This window comes from Halichoerus grypus, chromosome 8, assembly GCF_964656455.1.
Source record: "Halichoerus grypus chromosome 8, mHalGry1.hap1.1, whole genome shotgun sequence".
Classification (NCBI taxonomy): Eukaryota; Metazoa; Chordata; class Mammalia; order Carnivora; family Phocidae; genus Halichoerus; species Halichoerus grypus.
In genome coordinates this window covers 38,906,084-38,933,535 of record NC_135719.1, presented here as the reverse complement: position 1 = coordinate 38,933,535, position 27,452 = coordinate 38,906,084, and the positions used below count along the sequence as shown (strand labels likewise).

Here is a 27,452-nt window from a genome sequence, read left to right as displayed (position 1 = left end):
AATTGGTAGCCTGAATTCCATCTCCGACATCTTGGTTATATCTGCATCCATTTGTAAATCTGTGGCATAAGTCATAATCTCTGAGTCTTTCCTATTTTGGGGGTTCCTCCTCGTAATCATTCTGTTGATGGGTGGTTGAGTGAATGTATAGAGTCCAAATTATTGAGCAGAACCCAAGCAAGATGCACCTGTTTTCTGGGGACCTTAGGGTTGCTGGTCTCTTGTTCTCCCAGCCTGTTTTCTGGGGGAGGGGCCTGCCGCACTGTTATTCAGGCAACCTTGTTTAGGCAGAGTTGCCCTGCCCCTCTGTGGCGGGGGATGGGCTCAGTGGGAACAAGTGTTTTTGGGGCTTTTGTTCTCTGGTGGCTTTCCCTGGCGGCTTTCTGTGTCTCTTCCGCGAGTCAGAGCAGAAGAGACCGTTTCCAGCCTTCTGCCTCAGAGCAGAGAGATCACAGTCTGTTCTTCAATGAGCTCTCCAGGCCACACTGTCTCCGTTTCTGTCTGTGCTGCTATAAACTGTGCGCCCCTCCACAGCGCTCCCAGTCCTGCCTCCAGGTCGGGCACGTCTCTGCCCTTTGTGCTTCTAAAACCGCCAGCTAACCCCAGTTCGCACACGTGGCCCTGACGCTCTGGGTTTCTGTCCTGGGGGGCTGCCCTAAAGTCCTTTCCCAGCCGCTACCGGTCTGCGAGTCTGTGCCGGTCCCCAGTGCGTGAGGCTATCGCTCACCGGCGGTATAGGATCCCGATGGCCAGGCTCCCTCCCGCTGCCATTTATCCTCTGATATCTGCCCGCGGAATCACGGCTCCCCACTTCGTACCTCGAAACCAACCGTCTGCGATATTCTGTTTGTAGATATCCAGATCTTCTTACCTCTCAGGCTGATTTCATGGGTGCTCAGAGTGGTCTGGTAGATATCCAGCTCAATTCCAGGGACCAGTTGGAATAGGGTCCCCTCCTCTGCCATTTTTTCTCCCACTCTATTCTCAATTTTTATTCATCTTTTTTCTTTTCTTCTGTTCAGCTTGATTGCTTTCCATTACTATGCCCTCCAGTTCCCTCATATGTTCTTTTGCTTCCTTTAGTCTACTATTTATTCCCTCTAGTGTATTTTTAATTATACTACCTAAGTTTTCATCTCTGATTGGTTACTTTTTCTGTTTTCTGTCTCTTTGTTGAGGGTCTCACTGAGGTCCTCCACTCTTTTCTCAAGTTCAGTGAGAATCTTTATGACCATTACTTTACATTTCTATCAGGCATATTACTTATGTTCATTTCATTTAGACTTCTTACTGTGATTTCATCCTGTTCTTTCATTTGGGATATATTTCTCTGTCTCCTCATTTTGCCTCTCTGTGTCTGTTCCTATATGTTAGGCAAGTGAGCTACATCTCCTGCTCTTCCCTAATGTTGAAGTGGTCCTATAGTGCCTTGCAGTGCAGTGTCCCCTGTTAACCTGAGTCTAGTGCTTCATGGGGTATCTCCTATATGCATTGTGTGCTCCTTACCCTTGTCTCTGAGCTGGGTTTTCCTTAAGCTTAGTAGTCTGCGATGGCTTTGTTTTCCTATTGTGGGCAGGGTTTGGTCCCTGTGTTGTTAGTGGGCCAATCTAGGTCTGCCATGGGCTTGAGTTGAGTCAGACCATGCATTTGTCAGAGCTGTGGTAGCACCAAACTGCAGGGCACTCTCCTTGTGTTGCCTCTTGAGAAGCTTTTGTTGGTGGGCAGGGCCTGCAGTCAGACCAGATATCTGCCCGCAGCCCACTGCTGGGGCTGCAGTCTCGTTTGTGTGGTTTTCTGCCCCTTTCCCCAGGGTAGAAGTCACTTTGGTGTGGTGCTGACACCTTTGGGGGCTGCTTGTATATTGCCACACTTGTGGCACTACTTTGGATAGACTTCTTTTGAGGGTGTGTTGGAGGGTGGAGGTCTGCTGGAGAAGGTGGAGGCAGGGTGTGCTTTTAGCAAGCTAGGTAGAGAGTGTTCGGGCTGTGCTGGTTACCATGTGTCCCTGTATCTTTTTGGGGGGGGAGCGAGGAAAATGGCACCATGAGCTCTTTTGTTCTTAGAGAAGTCTCCCCAAGATCCCCCCCTACAGCACATGCTCTGAGATTAGTGAAGAAATCTCACTCTTGTTATGTGTCTTTCAAACTGCTGCTTCAACGCTGTATCTCAGTGAGGGTTATGTGGCTCTCCACCACGTCTCCACCCTTCCTACCTCTTCGATGTGGGCTCTTCTCTACATTTAGCTGTGGAGAACTGCCAGTCTTCCAGTTAGTTTCTGGCATGTTTATATTCATGTGCTTGTTATTAAGGTGTAGCCTAGAATCCTCCTACTCTGTCTTCTACCCCTGGAATCCACTGACGCTTGTTCTTTAGTTGATTTGAGGAATCATCTTATTAATATAAATATAAATTTGAGGAAGATCTTATTAATATAATATTCTCTGAGGTTTTTTTTAATGTTGATAACATTTATCTGTGATTTTATTCATGAAAGTTGGTTTCACTAGATATAAAATACTTAGCTCACATTTCTTTCCTTGAGAATACTAAATATATTACTTCATTTTCTTCTGGCATAAAATGTTACTATCAAAAAGGCTGCTTGCTGATAATCTAATTTTTCCCTTGTAACTCACTTGCTTTTTTTTCCCTGTATGTCCAAGTAATTTTTCCTTTTTCTTCAAACCCCAGGGATTGTAATAGGATGTCTTGGCATTAGCTACTCTGGGTCAGTTTTTTGGGGCATGTAATGTACTTTTTAAATATTTAATTATATTTTATTCAGGAAAGTTTTCTTGAATTATAGCTTTTAATATTTATCTCTTCCCTTGCTTTGGTTTTGTTTTTCGGGGATTCCTAATTGCTTCTTTGCCCATATCCCTTATTTCCGGTTACTCTCAAATCCTTTTTATTTATTTCTTTTGATATAAACATTTTTCTCCTTTTCATCTTTTATTTGTCTGAAGCATTATTTGTGGTGTTTCCTTTAAATACATATACATTTTTAAAAATTAAGTTCAATTAGCCAACATATAGTACATCATTACTTTTTGATGCAGTGGTCAACGATTCATTAGTTGCATATAACACCCAGTGCTCATCACTACACGTGCCCTCTTTAATACCCATTACCTGGTTACCCCAACTCCCCACCCCCTTCCCCTCCAGCAACCCTCAGTTTATTTCCCACAGTCCAGAGTCTCTCATGGTTTGTCTCCCTCTCTGATTTCCCCCCTTCAGTTTTCCCTCCCTTCCCCTATTGTCCTCTGCCGTATTCCTTATGTTCCACATATGAGTGAAACCATATGATAATTGTCTTTCTCTGATTTACTTATTTCACTTAGCATAATACCCTCCAGTTCCATCCATGTTGATGTAAATGGTAGATATTCATCCTTTCTGATGGCTGAGTAATACTCCGTTCTATGTATGAACCACATCTTCTTTATCCATTCATCTGTTGAAGGGCATCTTGGCTCCTTCCACAGTTTGGCTATTGTGGACATTGCTGCTATGAACATTGGGGTGCATGTGCCCCTTCTTTTCACTACATCTGTAACTTTGGGGCAAATACCTAAGTAGTGCAATTGCTGGGTTGTAGGGTAGCTCTGTTTTTAATGGCTTGAGGAACCTCCATACTGTTTTCCAGAGTGGCTGTACCAACTTGCATTCCCACCAACAGTGTAAGGGTTCCCCTTTCTCCACATCCTCGCCAACATCTGTTGTTTCCTGTCTTGTTAATTTTTGCTATTCTAACTGGTGTAAAGTGCTATCTCATTGTGGTTTTGGTTTGTATTTCCCTGATGGCTAATGATGTGGAGGGTTTTTTCATGTGTCTGTTAGCCACTTGGATATCTTCTTTGCAGAAATGTCTTTTCATGTCTTCTGCCCATTTCTTGACTGGATTATTTGTTTTTTGGGTATTGACTTTGGTAGGTCCTTTATAGATCTTACATACTAGCCCTTTATCTGTTATGTCATTTGCAAATATCTTCTCCCATTCCATGGGTTGCCTCAGTTTTGTTGACTGTTCCCAATAGTTCATTTCTTTAAAATTTTTATTCATTTTTAAATTTTATTTTATTATGTTATGTTAGTCACCATACAGTACATCATTAGTTTTTGATGTAGTGATCTGTGATTCATTGTTTTCGTATAACACCCAGTACTCCATGCAGTTCATGCCCTCCTTAATACCCATCACCAGGCTAACGCATCCCCCCACCCCTCTCCCCTCTAAAACCCTCAGTTTGTTTCTCAGAGTCCATAGTCTCTCATGGTTTGTCTCTCCCTCCGATTTCGCCCCCTTCATTTTTCCCTTCCTTCTCCTAATGTCCTCCATGCTATTCCTTATGTTCCACAAATAAGTGAAACCATTTGATAATTGACTTTTTCTGCTTGACTTATTTCACTTAACATAATCTCCTCTAGTCCCATCCATGCTGATGTAAAAGTTGGGTATTCATCCTTTCTGATTACTCAGCCAATAGTTCATTTTTTATTTTGTTTCCCTTGTCTGTAGAGACATGTCTTGCAAGAAGTTGCTGTGGCTGATGTCCAAGAGGTTACTGCCCGTGTTCTCCTCTAGTATTTTGATGGATTCTTGTCTCACATCGAAGTCTTTCATCCATTTGGAGTTTATCTTTGTGTATGATATAAGAGAATGGTCCAGTTTCATTGTTCTGCATGTGGATGTCCAATTTTCCCAGCACCATTTATTGAAGAGACTGTCTTTTTTTTTCCATTGGATATTCTTTCTTGCTTTGTCGAAGATTATTTGACCGTAGAGTTGAGGGTGCATTTCTGAGCTCTCTGTTCTGTTTCATTGATCTTTGTGTCTGTTTTTGTGCCATTACCATGCTGCCTTGATGATCACAGCTTTGTAATACAGCTTGAAGACAGGCATTGTCATGTCCGCAGTATTTAATTTGTCTTTCTTTTTCAACATTCCCCTGGCGATTTGGGGTCTTCTCTGGTTCCATACAAATTTTAGGATTGTTTGTTCCAGCTCTGTGAAAAATGTCGATGGTCTTTTGTTAGGGATTGCATTGAATGTGTAGATTGCTCTGGGCAAGATAGACATTTTAACAATGTTTATTCTTCCAATTCATGAGCATGGAATGTTTTTCCATCTCTTTTTGTGTTCCTCAATTTCTTTCATAAGTATTCTGTAGTTTCTAGAGTATAGATCCTTTACTTCTTTGGTTAGGTTTATTCCTAGGTATCCTTTGGTTTTTGGTGCTATTGTAAATGGAATAGATTCCTTAATTTTTCTTTCTTCAGTCACATTGTTAGTGTATAGAAATGCAACTGATTTCTGTGCATTGGTTTTGTATCTTGCCATGTTGCTGAATTGCCTATGAGTTCTAGTAATTTGGGGATGGAGTCTTTTGGGTTTTCCACATAAAGTATCATGTCATCTGCGAAGTGAGAGAATTTGACTTCTTTGCCAATTTGAATGCCTTTTATTTCTCTTTGTTGTCTGATTGCTGAGTCTAGGACTTCTACTACTATGTTGAACAATAGTGGTGAGAGTGGGCATTCCTGTCATGTTCCTGACCTTAAGGGAAATGGTCTCAGTTTCTCCCCATTGAGAATGATATTCTCATAGATGGGGCTTTTCATAGATGGCTTTTATAATATTGAGGTATGTTGCCTCTAACCCTATAATTTGAAGAGTTTTAATCAGGAAAGGATCCTGTATTTTGTCAAATGCTTTTTCTGCATCAATTGAGAGTATTATATGGTTCTTATCTTTTCCCATATTAATGGGCTCTATCACATTGATTTGCGAATGTTGAACCACCCTTGTATCCCAGGAATAAGTCCCTCCTGGTCATGGTGAATAATCCTTTCAATGTACTGTTGGATCCTTTTGGCTAGGATCTTGTTGAGTAACTTGGCATCCATGTTTATCAGGGATAATGGTCTGTAATTCTCCTTTTCGATGGGATCTTTGTCTGGTTTTGGGATCAAGGTAATGCTGGCCTCATACAATGAGTTTGGAAGTTTTCCTTCCATTTCTATTTTTTGAAACAGCTTCAGTAGAATAGGTATTGTTTCTTCTTTAAATATTTGATAGAATTCCCCTGGGAAGCCATCTGGCCCTGGACTCTTGTTTTTTGGGAGGTTTTTGATTACTGCTTCAATTTCCTTGCTGGTTATTGGTCTTTTCAGATTGTCTGTTTTTTCCTGTTTCAGTCTTGGTAGTTTATAAGTTTCTAGGAATGCATCCATTTCTTCCAGATTGCCTAATTTATTGGCATATAGTTGCTGATATTAACTTCTAATAATTGCCTCCATTTCCTTGGTATTGGTTGTGATTTCTCCCCTTTCATTCATGATTTTAGTAATTTGGGTCCTTTCTCATTTCTTTTGGATAACTCTGGCCAGAGGTTTATTGATCTTATTAATTCTTTCAAAGAACCAGCTTCTAGTTTTGTTGATTTGTTCTGTTGTTCTTCTACTTTCTATTTCATTGATTTCTGCTCTAATCTTTATTATTTCTCTTCTCCTGCTTGGTTTAGGCTTTATTTGCTGTTCTTTCTCCAGCTCCTTTAGGTGTTAGCTTGTGAATTTGGGATTTTTCTAATTTTTTGAGAAAGGCTTGGATGGCTATGTACTGCCCTCTTAGGGCAGCCTTTGCAGTATCCCATAGGTTTTGAACCAATCTGTTTTTATTTTCATTGATTTCCATGAATTGTTTAAAGTTCTTTTTTAATTTCCTGGTTGACCTATTCGTTCTTTAGCAGGATGCTTTTTAGGCTCCAAGTGTTTGAGTTCCTTCCAAATTTCCTCTTGTGATTGAGTTCCAGTTTCAAAGCATTGTGGTCTGAAAGTATGCAGGGAATAATCTCAGTCTTTTGGTATCATTTCCGACCTGATTTGTGACCCAGTATGTGATCTATTCTGGAGAGAGTTCCGTGTGCACTCGAGAAAATGAGTGTTTTGTTGTTTTAGGAAGGAATGTTCTGTATATACCTATGAAGTCCATCTGGTCCAATATGTCCTTCAAAGCTCTTGTTTCTTTGTTGATCTTCTGCTTAGATGATGTGTCCATTGCTGTGAGTGCTGTGTTAAAGTCCCCTACTATTAATGCATTATTATCAGTATGGTTCTTTATTTTAGTTATTAATTGGCTTATGTAGTTGGCTACTCCCATGTTGGGGGCATAGATATTTACAATTGTTAGATCATCTTGTTGAATAGACCCTCTAAGTATGATACAGTGTCCCTCTACATCTCTTAGTACAGTCTTTGGTTTAAAATCTAATTTGTCTGATATGAGGATTGCTACCCCAGCTTTCTGTTGATGTCCATTAGCATAATAAATGGTTTTCCAGCCCCTCACTTTCAATCTGGAGGTGTCTTTAGGTTCAAAATGAGCCTCTTGTAGACAGCATATGAATGGGTCCTGCTTTTTTATCCAATCTGAAACGCTGTGTCTTTTGATTGTAGCATTCAGCCCATTTCCATTAGAGTAACTATTGAAAGATATGAATTTAGTGATGTTGTATTGCCTGTAAAGTGTCTGTTTCTGTAGATTGTCTCTGTTACTTTCTGGTCTATATTACTCTTAGCGTATCTCTTCACTTACAGAAGCCCTTTAATATTTTTTGCAGGGCTGGCTTGGTGGTCACACATTCTTTCAGTTTCTGCCTGTCCTGGAAGCTCTTTATCTCTCCATCAGTGCTGAATGACAGCCTTGCTGGATAAAATATTCCTGGTTGCATGTTCTTTTCATTTAATACCCTGAATATGTCTTGTCAGCCTTTTCTGGATTGCCAGGTTTCTGTGGATTGGTCTGCCCTCCATACATAAGGAACCTCCTCTCCTTAGCTTCTCTGAGGATAACTTCTTTGGCTCTACGATTTGCAAGCTTCACTATTATATGATGGGGTGTTGATCTATTTTTATTGATTTTGGGAGGAGTCCTCTCTGCCTCTTGGATACAAATGCTTGTTTCCTTCCCCAGATCAGGGAAGTTTTCAGCTATTATTTGCTCAAATATACCTTCTAGCCCTCGCTCTCTCTCCACCGCCTTGGGGATCCCAGTAATTCTGATATTTGAACGTTTCATGGCATCATTAATCTCTCCAAGCCTTTTTTCATATACTATTAGTTGTCTTTCCCTCTTTTCCTCAGCTTAACTTTCTTTCCATCAGCCTATGCTCTACATCACTTATTCTCTCTTGTGCCTCATTGACTCTAGCTGTTACAGCATCCAGTTTAGACTGCATCTCATTTATAGCATTTTTACGTTTGGCCTGACTAGATCCCATTTCCACCCTTAGAGATTCTGTATTGTCACTTATGCTTTTTTCAAGCCTACCTATTAACTTTATGATTGCTATCCTGTATTCTATTGCTAACATCCTACTTATATCCATATCGATTTGCTTTGTAGCAGAGAACATTGCCTCTGGTTCTTTTTTTTTTTTTTTTTTTTTTTTTTTTGGTGAGTTCCTCCTTCTAGTCATTCTCCCCAGAGAACGATGGGTGGGCAAATGAACAGAGTCCAAAATATCAACCACGACCCAAGCAAAATGCACCCCAGAAAAATCTGAAGTGGTTGAAAGCCACCACAGAAAAGCAAATAAAGCCAAAATGAAACACAAGAATAAAAGAAAAAATTTTTTTAAAAATTTAAAAAGGGAGGGGTAGAGAGACTATAATCTCACAGGGTGGACAAAGCAGGGTGATCCACTTGTTCCTGGGTGAATTTTGGGCTGTGTGTTAGAAGACACCACATCCCAAAATTGGAAAGAAATATATATATATGAAAAAATATATATATAATTGAATAGAGTGAAAAAAGGACTAAAATGAAGCATATTCTATAAAATGTAGATGTGAAAAAATGCAAGTTAAAAAGCGACTATGAAACATAATTTGGTATAATAGGAATCTAGTTGAAATGGGAAAAAGGTAAAAAGAAAAAAAGAAAAAGCATAGAAAAAAAGAAAAAGCATAGAAAAAAAGAAAGGAGAATTTTATCTGAAAAATAAACGAGTCATGAGGCAACACATGGAGCTCAATATACTGTTTTCCCCTTACTTTGGAGTTTTGTGGGATCCATAAGCTTGTCATCCACCTGTTCTTCCAGTTTGTCTTCTGGGGGAGGGACCTGCCATGCTCCTTCTCAGGTGTCCCTGCCTGGGCGGAGTTGGCCCAGCCCCTGTCAGGGGGGCGGGCTCAGTGGAACTGGTCCTCTCTGTGGCTTTTGTTCCCTGGAGACTTTCCAGTCCTCTTCATAGGATCACAGCAAAAATGGCCATGCCCAGACCTCTGGCCCAAAACAGAAAGATCGCAGTCCACCCTCTTCCATTAACCCTCTGGGACAAATTGTCTCTGCTTCTGTATGTGCCAAAACCCACAGCCTCCTGCGGTGCGTGCCCACTGCAGCAACTCTCCCAGAGTGCCACTGCCCTTTGTGACTCTAAAACCACATGCTGCCATGGGCTCACATGTCCACCCACAGCTCCTGCGTCATGGTTGGGTGCTGCCCTACTGTCCTTTCCGGGCCACTACCGCCCTGAGAGCTTTTGCCCAGTTGTGGGCACAGCCATTTCACCCCTCCCAGGCAGTGGTAAACGGCCCCCACGTTCAAGTCCTTTTCAGGCTGCTCAGGCAAAGAGTGATTACTGACTGCCCTGGCTCCCAGTTTATGGCGACCCAAGCTGAGAGTTCCCCCCTGGGCCCATTGACCGTAACCTGATTCCTGGCTCCCCAGCTTGGGCACTGTACAGGTTCAGGCACCCCATTCACTCTGTGCCTCCTTGGATCCCAAGACCACAATTCCCCACCTAGAATTTTGTCCTTTGCATTTCCACAGACCCTTTCAGAGAGGGATGTCTCTCACTAAAGAAGATTTCTAAGGGTCCTGATTTTGCACTCCAGCTTTATATCGCTTTCCAGGAGCCAACCTATGGAGACTCCCTCCCCATTCTGTATATCTTCCGGTATCTCCCCACAGATTCACAACTCCACATGTCCCACCTTCCAAAAGCAGTTGCTTTTCTGCTTGTAGAGTTCCAGATATATATTCTTATATCTCAGGCTGATTTTGTGGGTGTTCAAAATAGTTTGATAGATATCCATCTAAATTCAGGGGACCAGATGAAACAGGGTTCCCTATTCCTTCGCCATCTTGCCTCTGGCATTTGTTGTGTTTATTCATTCTTCTGTGTCTTCTGTTTTCTCTTCACTTCTTTTTTTTTTTTTTTTTGCATTTTTTATCTTATTATGTTATGTTAATCACCATAAATTACATCATTATTTTTTGATGTAGTGTTCCATGATTCATTGTTTGCATATACCACCCAGTACTCCATTCAATATGTGCCCTCTTTAATACCCATCACCAGGCAAACCCATCCCCTGACCCCCCTTGCATCCCTTGCCTTTGGCAATGTTTCTAGGAAGAAGTTGCTGCAGCTGAGCTCAAAGAGGTTGCTGCCTGTGTTCTCCTCAAGGATTTTGATGGATTCCTGTCTCACCTTGACATCTTTCATCCATTTTGAGTCTTATTTTTGTGTGTGGTGTAAGGAAATGGTCCAGTTTATTCTTCTGCATGTGGCTGTCCAATTTTCCCAATACCATTTGTTGAAGAGACTGTTTTTTTTACATTGGACATTCTTTCCTGCTTTGTCGAAGATTAGTTGACCATAGAGTTGACGGTCCATTTCTGGATTCTCTGTGCTGTTCCGTTGATCTGTGTGTCTGTTTTTGTGCCAGTACCATACTGTCTTGATGATTGCAGCTTTGTAGTAGAACTTGAAGTCTGGGATGTGATGCCACCAGCTTTGCTTTTCTTTCTCAACATTGCTCTGGCGATTTGGGGTTCTTTCTGGTTCCATACAAATTTTAGGATTATTTGTTCCATTTCTTTGAAAAAAGTTGATGGTATTTTGATAGGGATTACATTAAATGTGTAGATTGCTCTAGGTAGCATAGACATTTTAATAATATTTGTTCTTCCAAGCCATGAGCATGGAACATTTTTCCATTTCCTTGTGTCTTCTTCAGTTTTTTTCATGAGTATTCTATAGCTTTTTGAGTACAGATTCTTTGCCTCTCTGGTTAGATTTATTCCTAGATATCTTATGGTTTTGGGTGCAATTGTAAATGGGATCGACTCCTTAATTTCTCTTTCTTTTGTCTTGTTGTTTGTATATAGAAATGCAACTGATTTCTGTGCATTGATTTTATATCCTGCCACTTTACTGAATTCCTGTATGAGTTCTAGCAGTTTTGGGGTGGAGTCTTTGGGGTTTTCCACATAAAGTATCATATCATCTGCAAAGCGTGAGAGTTTGACTTCTTCTTTGCTGATTTGAATGCCTTTTATTTCTTTTTGTTGTCTGATTGCTGAGGCTTGGACTTCTAGTACTATGTTGAACAGTAGTGGTGATAGACAACATCCCTGCCGTGTTCCTGACCTTGGGGGGAAGACTTAGGGATTTTCCCCATTGCGAATGATACTTGCTGAGGGTTTTTCTTAGATGGCTTTATGATATTGAGGTATGTACCCTCTATCCCCACACTGTGAAGAGTTTTGATCAAGAAAGGATGCTGTTCTTTGTCAAATGCTTTTTCTGCATCTATTGAGAGGATCCTATGGTTCTTGTTCTTTCTTTTATTAATGTATTGTATCACATTGATTGATTTATGGATGTTGAACCAACCTTGCAGCCTAGGAATAAATCCCACTTGGTTGTAGTGAATAATCCTTTTAATGTACTGTTGGATCCTATTGGCTAGTATTTTGGTGAGAATTTTTTGCATCCATGTTCATCAGGGATATTGGTCTATAATTCTCCTTTTTGATGGGGTCTTTGTCTGATTTTGGGATCAAGGTAATCTGGCCTCATAGGATGAGTTTGGAAGTTTTCCTTCCATTTCTATTTTTTGGAACAGTTTCAGAAGAATAGGTATTAATTCTTTAAATGTTTGGTGGAATTCCCCTGGGAAGCTATCTAGCCCTGGGCTCTTGTTTTTTGGGAGAGTTTTGATGACTGCTTCAATTTCCTTAGTGGTTATAGATCTATTCAGGTTTTCTATTTCTTCCTGGTTCAGTTTTGGTAGTTTATACGTCTCTAGGAACACATCCATTTCTTCCAGATTGCCTAATTTATTGGCATATAGCTGCTGATACTAACTTCTAATAATTGCCTCCATTTTCTTGGTATTGGTTGTGATTTCGCCACTTTCTTTCATGATTTTAGTAATTTGGGTCCTTTCTCTTTTCTTTTTGATAAGTCTGGGCAGGGGTTTATCAATCTTATTAATTCTTTCAAAGAACCAGCTCAGTTTCGTTGATCTGTTCTAGTGTTCTTTAGGTTTCTGTTTCATTGATTTCTGCTCTGATGTTTATTATTTCTCTTCTCCTGCTGGGTTTAGGCTTTATTTGCTGTTCTTTCTCCAGCTCCTTTAGGTGTAGGGTTAGTTCGTGTATTTGAGACCTTGTTCTTGAGAAAGGGTTGTATTGCTATATACTTTCCTCTTAGGACCACCTTTGCTGCATCCCAAAGATTTTGAACAGTTGTGTTTTCATTTTCATTTGTTTCCATGAATTTTTTTAATTCTTCTTTGATTTCCTGGTTGACCCATTCATTCTTAAGTAGGATGCTCTTTAGCCTCCATGTATTTGAGTTCTTTCCGACTTTCCTGTTGTGATTGAGTTTGAGTTTCAAAGCATTGTGGTCCGAAAATATGCAGGGAATGATCCCAGTCTTTTGGTACCGGTTGAGACTTGATTTGTGACACAGGATGTTATCTAAACTGGGGAATGCTCCATGTGCACTAGAGAAGAATGTGTATTCTGTTGCTTTGGGATGGAATGTTCTGAATATATCTGTGAAGTCCATCTGGTCCAGTGTGTCATTTAAAGCCTTTATTTCCTTGTTGATCTTTTGTTTAGATGATCTGTCCATTTCAGTGAGGGGGGTGTTAAAGTCCCCCACTATTATTGTATTGTTGTCAATGTGTTTCTTTGCTTTTGTTATTAATTGGCTTATAGAATTGGCTGCTCCCATGTTAGGGGCATAGATATTTACAATTGTTAGATCTTGTTGGATAGACCCTTTAAGTAGGATATAGTGTCCTTCCTCATCTCTTATTATAGTCTTTGGTTTAAAATCTAATTTGTCTGATATAAGGATTGTCACCCCAGCTTTCTTTTGGTGTCCATTAGTATGGTAAATGGTTTCCACCCCCTCAGTTTAAATCTGTGGGTGTCTTTGGGTCTAAAATGAGTTTCTTTCAGACAGCATATCGATAGGTCTTGTTTTTTTATCCAATTTGATACCCTGTGTCTTTTGATTGGGCCATTAACTCATTTACATTCAGGGTAACTATTGAAAGATATGAATTTAGTGCCATTGTATTGCCTGTAAGGTGACTGTTTCTGTATATTGTCTCTGTTCCTTTCTAGTCTGTGTTACTTTTAGGCTCTCTGTGCTTGGGGAAATATTGAAAGACGACCCCTTTCAATATTTCTTGTAGGGCTGGTTTGGTGTTCGCAAATTCTTTTAGTTTTTGTTTGTCCTGGAAGCTTTTTATCTCCCCTTCTATTTTCAATGACAGCCTAGCTGGATATAGTATTCTTGGCTGCATATTTTTCTTGTTTAGTGCCCTGAATATATCATGCCAGTCCTTTCTGGCCTGCCAGGTCTCTATGCATAGGTCTGCTGCCAATCTAATGTTTCTACCCTTATAGGTTACAGACCTCTTGTCCTGAGCTGCTTTCAGGATTTTCTCTTTGTCTCTGAGATCCGTAAGTTTTACTATTAGATGTCAGAATTTTAACCTATTTTTCGTGATTTTGAGGGGGTTTTCTGTGCCTCCTGGATTTTGATGCCTGTTTCATTTCCAAATTAAGGAAGTTCTCTGCTACAATTTGCTCCAATATACCTTCTGCCCCTCTCTCTCTTTCTTCTTCTCTGGGATCCCAATTATTCTAATATTGTTTTGTCTTATGGTATCACTTATATCCTGAATTCTGCCCTCGTTATCCAGTAGTTGTTTATCTCTCTTTTTCTCTGCTTCTTTATTCTCCATCATTTGGTCTTCTCTATCACTAATTCTTTCTTCTGCCTCCTTTATCCTAGCAGTTAGAGCCTCCATTTTTTATTGCACCTCATTAATAGCCTTTTTGATTTTGCCTTGGTTAGACTTTAGTTCTTTTATTTCTCCAGAAATGGATTCTCTAGTATCTTCTATGCTTTTTTCAAGCCCATGTAGTATCTTTATAATCGTCATTCTGAACTCTATTTCTGACATCTTACTAATGTCTGTATTGATTAGGTCTCTGGCAGTCGGTAATGAGTCTTGTTCTTTTTTTTGAGGTGAGTTTTTCCGTCTTGTCATTTTGTTCGTAGGAGAACAGATGAATGAGAGAACAAAATGCTAAAAGGGTTACAAGAACCTCAGAAAAATATACACTAAATAGAATAGACCTGAAACCAGGCAGAAAAGAAAGGGGAAAATATTAAAAAGAATATGATCAGGCGGGAGACTAGAACAAAGCCATACACTAAATTTAGGGTTTATTTTGGTCTGTTAGAAGACACTGTATCCCAGAATTTTAAACAAAGAAACACTTTCATTTTTTAAACAAAAAATAAGGTTAAATACAATGAAGGGATAGAATGTGCTTGTAAAAGTGAAAATTAAAAAAGATTTTAAAAAAGGAATTGATAAAATAATATGTTGGTTGAAAAAGGAAAGAAGAAAAATTCAAAAGAAAAAGAAAAAATTAAAGAAAATTTTAAAAATTAACTTTGAAAGACTAAAGAATCATGGGGAAAAAGCCATGAATTCTATGTGCTATATTCCCCTAGCCCTGGGGTTTTGCTGTTCTCATTGATCGGTAAACTTGGTCTTGGCTGGATGTTCTTGCTGATCTTCTGGGGGAGGGGCCTGTTGCAGACATTCTCTAATGTCTTTGCCCCGAGGCAGAATTGCACCACCCTTGCCGGGGGCCAGGCTAAGTAATCTGTTCGGGTTTGTTCTCGGTAGCTTTTCTTCCCTGCAAGCTTTCCATACAGCTTTGGAGGACAAGAGTGAAAATGGCGGCCTCCCAGTCTCTGCCCCGGAGGAGCCAAGAACTCGGGGCTCCACTCCTCAGTGCGCCCTCAGAGAAAAGCAGTCAATCACTCCTGTCTTCCTGGTCTCCAGCTGCACTCCATGCTCACCTGGCTTGTGACCGAGCGTTTCTGTCTCTGGCACACGACCCCATTTGGAGTCTCCAAACCCAGCAGATACCTGCGGTGCTCTCCCGTGCCTCTCCTCCTGGGGTTGGAAGGGGAGACTTCCCGGATCTGCTGCTTGTTGGGTCCCTGCTGGAAGAGTAGTGGCCCGCCCGTGCCACAGATCACGGTTTATGGCAACCACAAGCTGAGAGCCCACTCCTCGGCTCTGTCTTTGTAGCCAGCTTCTTCGCTCTGATACCTGGGAGCTCTGCCACACTCAGGCACCCCCAGTCTTTCTGTCACCCTGAGGCTCCTGAGACCACACTGTCCCAGTTAGGGTTCCATCCCCTGCTTAGCCACTGGACTGACGTCCCTCAGCAGAGCAGACTTCTAAAAGTTCCAATTTTGTGCTCCGCTGCTTTATCACTTGCCGATAGCCGGCTGACGGAGGCTCTCTCCCCCCGTGGTTTATGTTCCCAAATATTGCCTCGGATTCATTTCTCCACACCTCTTACCTTCTGGAAAGTGGTTGCTTTTCTATTCACAGGATTGCTGCTATTCTTTTCTTCAATCTCCTGTTGAGTTTGTAGGTGTTCAGAATGGTTTGATAGCTATCTAGCTGAATTCCTGGGACCATTCGAAATTTAGGTCTCCTACTCCACTGCCATCTTAGTCCTCCACATCATTAGTTTTTGATAGTGTTCAACAATTCATTAGTTGCGTGTAATTTTTTGGTGTGTTTTCATCATTTGTATTGTTGCTTAGTTTTGGTTAATTTTTTTTTCTTTTAATAGTTTTGACTGTTGACCTTGATACTTTTAGGTGGAATTAGTTTTATACGACCTTTAGAATAAGTAGTGACTTGGGGTAGCTATTAAATTTCTTGGAGCTGCTTTTCTATTATTTTTGTGTAACATACAGTAACTTGTTCTGAGAGTTTTTTTTAAAGATTTTATTTATTTGTGAGAGAGAGAGAGCAAAAGCAGGGGTATCAGCAGAGGGAGAGGGAGAGGCAGGCTCCCCGCTGACTAGGGAGCCCAATGTGGGGCTTGATCCCAGGACCCTGAGATCATGACCTGAGCTGAAAGCAGATGCTTACCTGACTGATCCCCCCAGGCACCCCAAAATTTCTTGATTCTGTTTCTTTGCTCTCCTTTTATCATGCCATTTTCCCATTTTTCATTATCATCTCTAGTTTGCTCAATTAAATTCCTTTTGTGTCAATTTCTTCCATGGATCAGTGTTTTTTTTTTTTAAAGATTTTATTTATTTTTCAACACAGAGAGAGAGACAGCGAGAGAGGGAACACAAGCAGGGGGAGTGGGAGAGGGAGAAGCAGGCTTCCCGCTGAGCAGGGGGCCCGATGTGGGACTCGATCCCATGACCCTGGGATCATGACCTGAGCCGAAGGCAGATGCTTAACGACTGAGCCACCCAGGCGCCCCATGGATCAGTTTTGAGAGTTCATAAGGGACTAGCCTTCACCAGATTGTTAAGCCTTTTTTTTTTTTCAAGAGTTTATTTATTTATTTGTGAGAGAAAGAGAGAGCATGAGTGGGGAGAGCGTCAGAGGGAGAAGCGGACTCCCCGCTGAGTAGGGAGCCTGATGCGGGTGTTGATCCCAGGACTCCAGGATCATGACGTGACCCGGAGGCAGTCACTTAACTAACTGAGCCACCCAGGCACCCCAAATTGTTCAGTCTTTAATGCAGCTACATTTCATTCACCTGCCATTGGAATTGGTAAACTTCTTTCCATTTTAAATTCTATTCTCAAATTGGCCTATTAAGTTCTCCAGTGAAAAATGCTTCCTTTCCTAGAATTCTGTTTTGAAGTTCATTATTCACTCTTTTGTTTCCCTTTGATTTCTTCTTCAAAGACATTGAAACCCTATTGATGTCTTGGTAATTTGACCTCACCTACTTCTTTTTGGGGGTTAGGAGGATACATGTCACCTTGTTTTATTGTAAATATTTTCTGTGGGTTTTGCTTTTTATATGTAATTGCTCTTTCAGTTCTATATGGTAATTTAGAAAGAATCTAAAACTTTCCTGCCACTGCCTTCTTCTATTCACTATCTTCTGTTACAAGCATCTTAATGACTAATACTTCCTCATGGAAATTGACCATAATTTTCTCAATCACTCCTTAATGTTGAAAAACCTTTATACATGCTTTCCATCTTCAGAAGCCATCTCAAAACCTTCCTGTGTAAAGTCTTTATAGTTTTAATGAGGAAATGACTATTAGTTATCCTCTGTCATATCCAACAATGTGTTTCTTTTACTACCCAGAACTGATTTGTTTCTTAGAGAAACTAAAATATAATGCAAACAACTAGAAAGAAATACATAATAACTTGAAATGTGTTTATAGAAAACTAGACAAAAGAAACATTTTAAGTCACAGAGGACAAAATACAAATGGTCTAACATACTAACACCAGTATTTCAGACAACAGATTGACAGATATACAAACAAAATAGAAATACTAGGTACTGGCAAATCACTTGTAGAGATATAAATTAATTCCCATTTTGGTTGTTCAGTTTGGGAACACTTAATGAAAATCCTTAAAAATATGTGTAATCTGCAAAGCAGGAATTTCAGTTCTATGATTTGATCATATGGGAAAAGTAGATTATGTGTTTAAAATTTTAACTATAGGAATATTTGTTGCACTGATATTTATAATATTGAAAATAAAAAATTATCCAAATATCTAAAAATAAAGCATTTAGTAAAATTAGGCATATTCATGAAATGGAACACCTTACAGACACTAGATTATGTTGTAGAATATTATTTAACGGTATGAATATATTTGCAGTGTTTTTTTTTTTAAGATTTTATTTATTTATTTGAGATAGAGAATGAGCACAAGCGGGGGGGCGAGGGTTGGGGGGGCAGAGGTAGAGCGAGAAGCAGGGCAGGGAGCCTGATGTAGGGCTGGATCCCAGGACCCTGGGATCATGACCCAAGCTGAAGGCAGATGTTTAATCGACTAAGCCAGTGAGGCACCCCTATATTTGCAATGTTAAATGAAAAAACAGTTTATAAAATATCATAAATGGTGTATCCCACTTTTACAAAAATATATATACAAAAAAATGTCTGGAAGGATGTACTCAAATTATTTTTAGGTGTTAGTATTATAGATTTTTATTTCTTTTTGTTTGTTTTTTGTGGATTTTTTTGAGATTTTTATTCTTAGTTTTATTTATATTTTCTATAATTAACACTCATTTTGTATTGAGAAATAACTTACTATTAAAATAGTCAAACAAAAATATAAATATATTCTCATTTGTTCATAGTTTTGAGATTTAAAAAAAATTTTTTTTAAGATTTTTAAAAATGTTAATGTGGGTACATAATGCATGTGTGTTTGTGTATGTAAGTTGTTCTTTAAATAGATATGATTTTTGATAGTTCTGGATAGAGTCCCAAGTTCTTTTATATAGTGTCTGCATTATAAGAAATAATGTATGAAATTTAGCCCTTTACTGATAACATATTAAATATTCAAAAAATGATTACATGGATGGTGATTTCACATATGACTTGCTTTGTACCATGTATCCTTAGGAGATATGATAAGAGGATTATCTTTATTTATAATATTGCTTTCATTTGATTTGAGACCTGGGTTATTTTTTCTGGATTTGAAATAAAGGTGTCCTCCCATACAACAGGCCTAGCTTATCAAAGAAAATAATTGCTTCTGCTTTTGAGAGAGAATTTTCTCCCTTTGGCTGTAGAGTTTTTGGTTTATTTTTATTTTTTGGTACTTTATGATTTGAAAACTTTCATAATGAGTACAATTCTGTGGCCCAAACTTGTTTTCCAGTCATATTGCTAAGGTAGCAGCCAAGAGTATAGGCAGCCTAATCATACTGTCTGATTTAAATTTAGGCTTTATCACTTTACTCTCTGTAAAAGTTGCTCAGTCATGATTTTGACTTTCTAACTTTGGGTAAGTAATTTGACTTTTTGTGTTTGTTCTCATAGTTTAAATGGGAATAATAAAAATACATATCTTCTTAGTATGTTCTAAGTACAGTTTGAAGGACTAAATGAGTGATTATATATGAAGAACTTAGCTTAGTAATAAGCCTTCATAAATATTTTTGTGTTTTTTTAAATTGAGATATAATTGACATATAACATTGTATTAGTTTTAGGTGTACAACATAATGTTTGAAATATATGTTTGCACATATATATATATATATATATATATAGTGAAATAATTATCACAACTAATTTAATTACCATCCATTACCACATATAGTTACAATTTTTTTCTTGTGGTGAGAATTTTTATGATCTAATCTCTTAGAAACTTTCAAACGTATAATACAGTATTGTTATCTATAGTCACCATGCTATACATCACACCCCCAGGATTTATTTATCTTATGTAACTGGAAGTTTGCACCTTTTGAGCACCTTCACTCATTTGACCATAAATACTGTTATTAGTTCTTACTACTTTACTCTTTTCTCATTTATTCATTTATTTAACACATACTTACTGATTGCCTACCATATGCCAGGCGTAGTACCAGATACAGAAACGTCAGTGAGCAAAACAAAATCATTGCCCTCATGAAACTTATATTCTACTGCAGAAGACTGCAAATGAATATTTGATGTTAGGCAAGTCCTTTGAAGAAAAATAAACAGAATAAAGAGATGGCAGATAGTACAGGGTGTTACTTAAGATTGGGTATTCATTTTAGCTTGGACCATGCCACCTTTCCCAACTCCCAGCCCAAACAAACACACATATATCCAGTATCTGTATGTTAAAATTCAGTCCATCCTTCAAGAGATAGCAGACATGGTACTTCCTTCTTGAAACCTTTCTTCCTCACCCTCACTGACTGAATAGTGCTTTTGTTTCCCTTTTGAACTCCTATAGCACTCTAACACTCTAATTGGCACTTATTGGTTGATATTGTAGGTGTGTGTGTGTGTGTGTGTGTGTGTGTGTGTGTGTGTGTTTGTGTGTTTTAAACCTCTCTTTCTACACTGTGTAGTTGTGAGGAACAGGCATATGTCCTTATATCCTTAGCATTTATCACAGCTGATGTGCAGCAAAGGTTTGATAAGTCAATGAAATCCTTTTTTTAATTTAAATTCAGTTAGCCAACTTGTACATCATTAGTTTCAGATGTGTTCAATAATTTATCAGTTTCATATAACACCCAGTGCTCATCACATCATGTGCCCTCCTTAAGTCAATGAAATCTTAAGTAAAACAATTTCTTCAGTGTTTTCCAAAGCAATTGTGAAAACCAGAATTTCATAAAGATTACTTTTACTTTCATCTATATACTGTTATACTCACTGTAGTCTGTAGCAATGCTATGTTATTCTTTAACCAGCATCATCATCATCATCATTATTTATTTATCTTGCAGGAGCATCTTTCTTTAAAGAAGTATATTATTGACATTGTGGTTGAAAGTGCAGCTCTACCAGAGCCTTTGAAAGACGGAGAAGAGCGGCAGAAAAATAAAAAAAAAGCCAAAAAGATAAAAGCCCGGATGAACTCCAGGTACCATAAATATCCTTAAAAACAAAACAAAACAGAAACTGTTAGTGATATATCCTTTTTAATGTAAATCTAAGGAAGACCCGCTGCCCGGCACAAAAGTTTAAACTTGTTTGCTTTAAGAAAGCCTTGAAAATAATACTGATGAGCCTAATTTATAGCCACTTTCTTTGATTGAGAAAGAAAACTGTGTATCGATCTAAAGCCCTTGCTTTCACCTGTTAAGAGCTCTTCTTATAATTGGATGCCAAAGCCCTGCCAAACTTGTGCCTCCTCCAGCATACAGTAGTATGTTTAAGTATGTGTAAACTAAGCCTATTTTTCTTTCCAACTATTGATTTTTAAATGAGGTATCAAAGAAAATCAATAGCAATCAACAAATAGAAGTCTGCTGGCTGTAGTGTCAAATCCCATGACTAGGTTTAATCAATTTGGTTGCCTGTCACAATAAGAAAAGTTCAAGAAATATCTTGAAATGGAAAGTGAGTTGTCAGACCTGTAGTTTATCATCAGCCTCCAAAGTAACATCTGAGGATCAGACAGCTGTGTAGTATATCATTACCTCACATGCTTTGAGCATCACCTGATGACTGATGAGTCTTATTCAGGACACAAATGTAGTTCCTCTGTAGTAGATAATTTTGTGCTATTTGGGGGAAGGTAATCTAAATATGTTGTTTTACCTTTATTACCAAATGTTTTGAAAGTTGGAGAAGCTTGACCCATGGCATTATAGAAATATAGTTCTAGAAGGTGAATGGTGGTTATCGCTTTCCAATTTCAGATTGTAGTTAAAGGTGTCCGTTTCATCTTCCAGAATCAACGAAAACTTGCAGAGTACTCATTCAAGCAAAGAATTTATTTTTTGAGATTCCTCTAAGTTTCTCAAAATAGTTTCACAGTATACTTGAAGGTATTACTGACCTTCATTTCTAGTTATGCTAAGAACTTGCTGACCTCCTGACACTGAAATACATACAGCCCATTTTTGTGAGTTCTTTTTTTCCTCTGTGTACACATTGCCTTGCTAAGCTCCCCCAGTCCTGTGTCTCTAAATATCCTCTACTTAGTGATGACCACCAATTTAATATCTTCAATTTTATTCAAACACAAACTCCTGTTCTCTCCCTCACCCCATTCTCCAAAACCCCTCTTTGTCCCATAGTTTTCTCTGTCTCAGTAAAGGGATACTCTATTCTAGCTTTGTATGCCAAAACTCTTGAAGTTATCCTTGACTTTTCTCTTTCTCCCACACCTCACATCCAGTCCAACTGCAAATAATGTTAGCTTGATTTAAAATATATTCAGAATTTGACTACGTCTCTCTAACTTCACTGCTTCCCCTGAACCCAATCCTTTGTCATCTCTCGCCTGAATTACTGCAGTAGCTCTGTGACTAGTATCCTTGTTTCTGCCCTTGCCTCCTTGCAGTTTATTCCAAATACTCTAGCCAGAGTATTAAAATGTAAGTTAGATCATGTCACTTCTCTGCTCAAAACCTCAGGTTTCCTCTTCCCACATATATCCATACACCCATCTCCCTTATGTCCTCCTGGTCTTTGCTCACATGTTCCCTTTTTGGTGAGGCTGTCCTCAAGAGCTTGACTTTTGTTTTTTGAAACATAAGTAGTGGTAATTTATTAAACAAAACCTTAAAATTATAGGAAAAAATACCTATAATTCTGTTGCTAATATTTTGACATATATATCCCTTTTATACATACCTACCTATATCTATAGATTTTATTCTTCATTGCAGTATGATTTATTTAAGTGAAATGTGGAGATACCCAGTATGGTTTGTTGACTTTTGACAAATCTAGATATTCCATGTAATCCATACTCCTATCAAAATTGTCTTTGTGCCTCTTTCCAGTCAGTTTCGTACCACCTCTGGCCCTTGGTAATCACTGACCTGCTTTCTATCATTACAGATTACTTTTTCCTGTTCAGGAAAGGCATACCAATGAAATCAAACTCCCCTGTGGCTAGCTTACTAAGTGTACTATTTTTGAGATATATCAGTGTTGTTGCGTGTAGGTACTTTGATTCTTTTTATTATTGTACATATTCATTGTGTGCATATCCTACAATTTTTATTTATTCATCTGTTGATAGACTTTTGGGTTTCCAGTTTTGGGCATTTATAAATTAAGCTCCCCTCAAATCTTTGAGTGTATATGAGTTTTCATTTGTCCTGGGTAAATACCTAGAAGTGGAATACCACATCGTTTTCCATAGTGGTTGTACTCTTTTACACTCCTATCAGCAATATGTGGGACTTCCAGTTGCTCCATAGTCTTGCCAGTACACACTTGATATTGTTAATTTTTAAAAATTTTAGCCTATTTCAGCAGGAGTGTCAAAGTACCTCAATGTAGTTCTAATTTGCATTTTCCTAGTGACTAATAATATATCTTGAGCATTTTTTCATGTGCATTTTAACCATTCAGTATCTTTCTTTATGTGTCTGTTGAAGGTTTTTGCCTATTTTAAAAGTTGAGTTGTCACCTTACTTCTGAGTTGTTTATATATTCTGACCACCAAGTTCGTTGTCAGATGTGTGTATTACAAATTTATTCTTGCAGTCTGGACATTGCCTTTTACACTTTCTTTAAGATAGCTTTTGACAAGCAAAGGTTTTTACTTGTGATGATGTCTATTTTAGGGTTTTGGGTTCTAAGAGGTCTCTGAACAAAGGTAAAAATCCTCCTGTATTTTTTTCTAGAAGCTTTGTAAGTTTTATTTTTGCATTTAGGCTTATGATTCATCTCAAATAAATTAATGGGTATGATATGAAACATTAGTCCAAGTTTATTTTTCCATGTAGGTAGCCAGTTGTTCCAACATTATTGGCTGAAAAGGTTTCTTTTTCCATTATACTGTTAGCACTTTGTGTAAAAAAAAAAAAAAAAAAAGGAAGACAGAAAGGAAGGAAAGAAAGAAAGAAAAAGAAAGAAAGAAAGAAAAACTCTTCCCTTTGTGTGTGAGTCTGTTTCTGGACTGTTCCATTCTTTTATTTTAAAACCTTGATAAAAAATAGAAATCAGCCTTTGAAGTGTAGATCCATTTCTGGACTCTCTGGTCAGTTCTATTTCATTGATATATTCATCTATCTTCAAACTGTCTTGATTACCATGGCTTTATAGTAAGTCTTGAAATAAAGTAGAAGTCCTCCAACTTTGTTTTCTTTTTTGAAATTGTTTTGTTTTTCCAAGGTCTTTTGTTTTCACATAAATATTAAGATCAATTTTTAGTTTCTAAAATAAAAAAGCCAGTTAGGATTTTGATTGGGGTTGCATTGAATCTACAGATCAGCTTAGGAAGAACTGACATCTCTATCTGATAGTGTTGGGTCCTCCACCCATGATTAAGGTGTTTAGCTTCTAGTAATATTTTGTAATTTTCAGTGTAGAAGCTTTACAAATATCTTACTAAATTTATCCCTAGCATTTTTAGTTTTTTGATGCTATTGAAAATAATTTTACTTCATTTTTTTGTTGTTGTTAGTATATAGAAACAATTTGATTTTTGCATATTAACCTTATATACTCAGACCTTGCCATATTGACTTATGAGCTCTAATAGCTTTGTGAATTTATAAGATTTCTTTATGTACATAAACATATCTGAGAAAAAAATTTTTTCAATTATATACTGTTTACTTCTTTTCATTGTCTATGGCACTGCATTGCATCTTCAGCAAAATTTTGAACAGAAGTTTTGGTCCTGGGGTGCCTGGGTGGCTCTAGTCATTGAACGTCTGCCTTCGGCTCAGGTCATGGTCCCAGGGTCCTGTGATCAAGCCCCACATCGGGCTCCCTGCTTGGCGGGAAGCCTGCTTCTCCCTCTCCCACTCCTCCTGCTTGTGTTCCCTCTCTCACTGTTTCTCTCTCTGTCAAATAAATAAAATCTTTAAAAAAAAAAAAAAGTTTTGGTCCTGTTTTTAGGGAGAAAGCAATTAGTTTTTCACATTAAGGTATTGTGTTACCTGGAGATGTTGACCTTAGGGGAGGCTAAGCATGTGTGGGACAGCAGGTATGTAGGGGAATCTTTGTACCTTCTCTTAATTTTTCTGTGAACCTCAAATTTCTATAAAAAATAAAGTCTTTAAAAATTTTTGTCTTTTTAAACCTGTAAGGATCTATAGTAATACCCCCTTTTTCATTTCTGAGAATTATAATTATTCTTTGATTATTCTGGCCAGGAATTTATCAGCTTTATTAATCTTTTCAAGAATGAACTTTTGCTGTCATTGACTTTTATTTTTTCTATTTCACTTACGTTTTTAGTTATTTTTTCCGTGTTTACTTGGTATTTATTTTGTTTTTCCCTCTAGATTCTTAAGGTAAAAACTTAAGATTACTGATTTGAAACCAGACTCCTTTTCTAATATATGCAATTACAGCTATAAATTTCCCTCTAAGCTATGTCCCACATATTTTATATGTTGTGTTTTATTTTTTATTCAGTACAAAATATTTTCCAATTTCACTTCAAATTCTTTGACCCATTGGTTACTTAGAAGTGTAAGTGCTAAATTTCCAAATAATTGGGAACTTTCCAGATATCTTTTTGTCTTGATATTTAATTTCCTGTGGTGAGAGAAGATACTGTGCATAATTTCAATTCCTTTAAATTTATTGAGACTTGTTTTATGCCCAGCATCTGGTTTGTCTTGGTCAGTGTTGCATGTTTACTTGAAGAGCATGTACATATTTTTTGTGGTAGGTGTAGTTTCTATAATGTCAGTTAGGTCTAGTTGGGTAATAGTGCTGTTAAAGTCTTCCACTTGTATCTCTAATAATTGTCTATTTCATATTGTATCAGTTACATAAAGAAGAATATTCACATTTCCAATTATTTCACACTTATATCTCACACTTCAGTATTTTCCAGTTTTGCTTCAAGTTTTGAAGCTTTGTTGATAAATACGTACAAATTTAGTATTATTTTATCTCCTTGAAAAATTGATCCCATTACCATTATAAAGTGTCCTTCTTTTTTTTTGGTAATATTTCTTATGGTGAAGTCTATTTTATCTAATATTAGTATCATCATTTCCACTCAGTATTTTCATGATACATCTTTTCCCATTCTTTTAGTTTTATTCTTATAACTTCATCTCTTTATATATTTTTGTCCACCTCTTAAAATTGTCATATGTGAGTCTTCTTTTCTGTCTTTTCTGACAGTCTAGTATTTGCGGGTTTTCATCAGTTTACATTTAATGAAATTATTGCTGTGGTTGTTGTAAGCGTACTGCTTCACTCTCATCTGTTCATCGGTTGTTTGTTCCGTTTTTTCTTCTTTTCTGCCTCCCTTTTGGATTATTTTTTTAGTATTCCATTTTCTATCCTTTATTGATTTAGTATCTCTACTACTTTATTTTTAGTGTTTGCTTCGTTTAAAATATGTAACCTTAAACTGTCACATGAAAACTATATAATATAAAACCACTTCAGTTACAAGTTTAGAATCTTACAGTAGTATCTTCTCTTGTCTTTTGTTATTGCCTTATATTTTACTTCTATATGTATATCGCACATCCCACTATAATTTTAATTTTTCTTCTAGTTATTCAGTTATCTTTACCATAATTTACAAAACCATTCCCTGTGCTTTTCATTTTTTCATGTAGTTCTCCGGTTCTATCTCTTAACTTTTCTCTTCACGTGAATTACTTCCTTTAACAGTTTTTATATTGCAGGTCTGCTGGCAATAGATTTTCTTATCATTTGTTTGCCTGAAAATGTTTATTTGACTTTCATTCCTGATTGATGTTGAATTATGTGATAATGGTTTTTTTCTTTCAGTACTTGACAGTTTTGTTCTAGTCTTATGCTTGGGTTCTCCCTGATTAAAAGGCAGCACACAATGCCTGAGACTAATAATTCACTATGTGTTAAGTAACTTGAATTTAAATAAAATAAAAAAAAAAAAAGGCAGCACATATTCTTTTTATTTTTACTTTTTTATGATTATGTTAATCATCATGCATTACATCACTAGTTTTCGATGTAGTGTTCCACGATTCATTGCCTGAAGGCAGCACATATTCTAATCCTTTTTTTACTATATACAGTATTTCTTGTTTTCATTTGGCTGTTTAGTATATTTTTCATATGATGGTTTTAAGCAATTTCATTATAATATGCCTTGATACGGTTTTCTTTCTGTTTTTCCTGCTTGCTGTTCATTAAGTTTCTTGAATCTGTGAGTTTATATTTTCCCTCAAATTTAGAAAAATTTGACTACTGTTTCTTCAAAAATTTTTTTCTATGCCAGACTATTTCTTTTTCTTTTATGGGATTTCAGTTGCACTTAAAATAGAGTGTTTGATGTTCCACAAGTCATTTTTTTTTCCTCTGCATCAATTTGGATAGTTCTGTTGCCTTATATGATATTTTCTTCTGCTGTTTGTCATCTGCTATTAAAATTGTCCACTGAATTTTTCATTTTATATGTTGCATTTCACATCTCTCTGAGTCCCTTTTGGTTCTTTATTATAGTTTCAGTTTATCTCTTTCTAATTCTGATTTGTTCTTTTTTGTTTATGGTTTCCTTTAACATATTTATGAATTTATTTGAAGTCCATCATACTTACAATTTCTCCATCTGAAATTGTTTATTGACTGATTTTTCTCCCCAATACAAGTATGTTTCCTGTTATTTATGCCTAGTAATTTTGTTGC

At 37.6% G+C, this 27,452-nt stretch overlaps 1 protein-coding gene across 6 annotated transcripts in view; it reads left to right on the top strand.

Annotated features, from left to right (window-relative positions):
- The window catches only part of SCAPER (S-phase cyclin A associated protein in the ER), a 529,442-nt gene that overhangs the window by 225,367 nt on the left and 276,623 nt on the right, over positions 1-27,452 (top strand). For all 6 annotated transcript variants that reach the window (XM_078079039.1, XM_078079040.1, XM_078079036.1 and 3 more), the window contains one exon: positions 20,624-20,760. In XM_078079039.1, the coding sequence (XP_077935165.1) occupies positions 20,624-20,760 (137 nt within the window). The remainder of the gene's footprint in view (positions 1-20,623; positions 20,761-27,452) is intronic.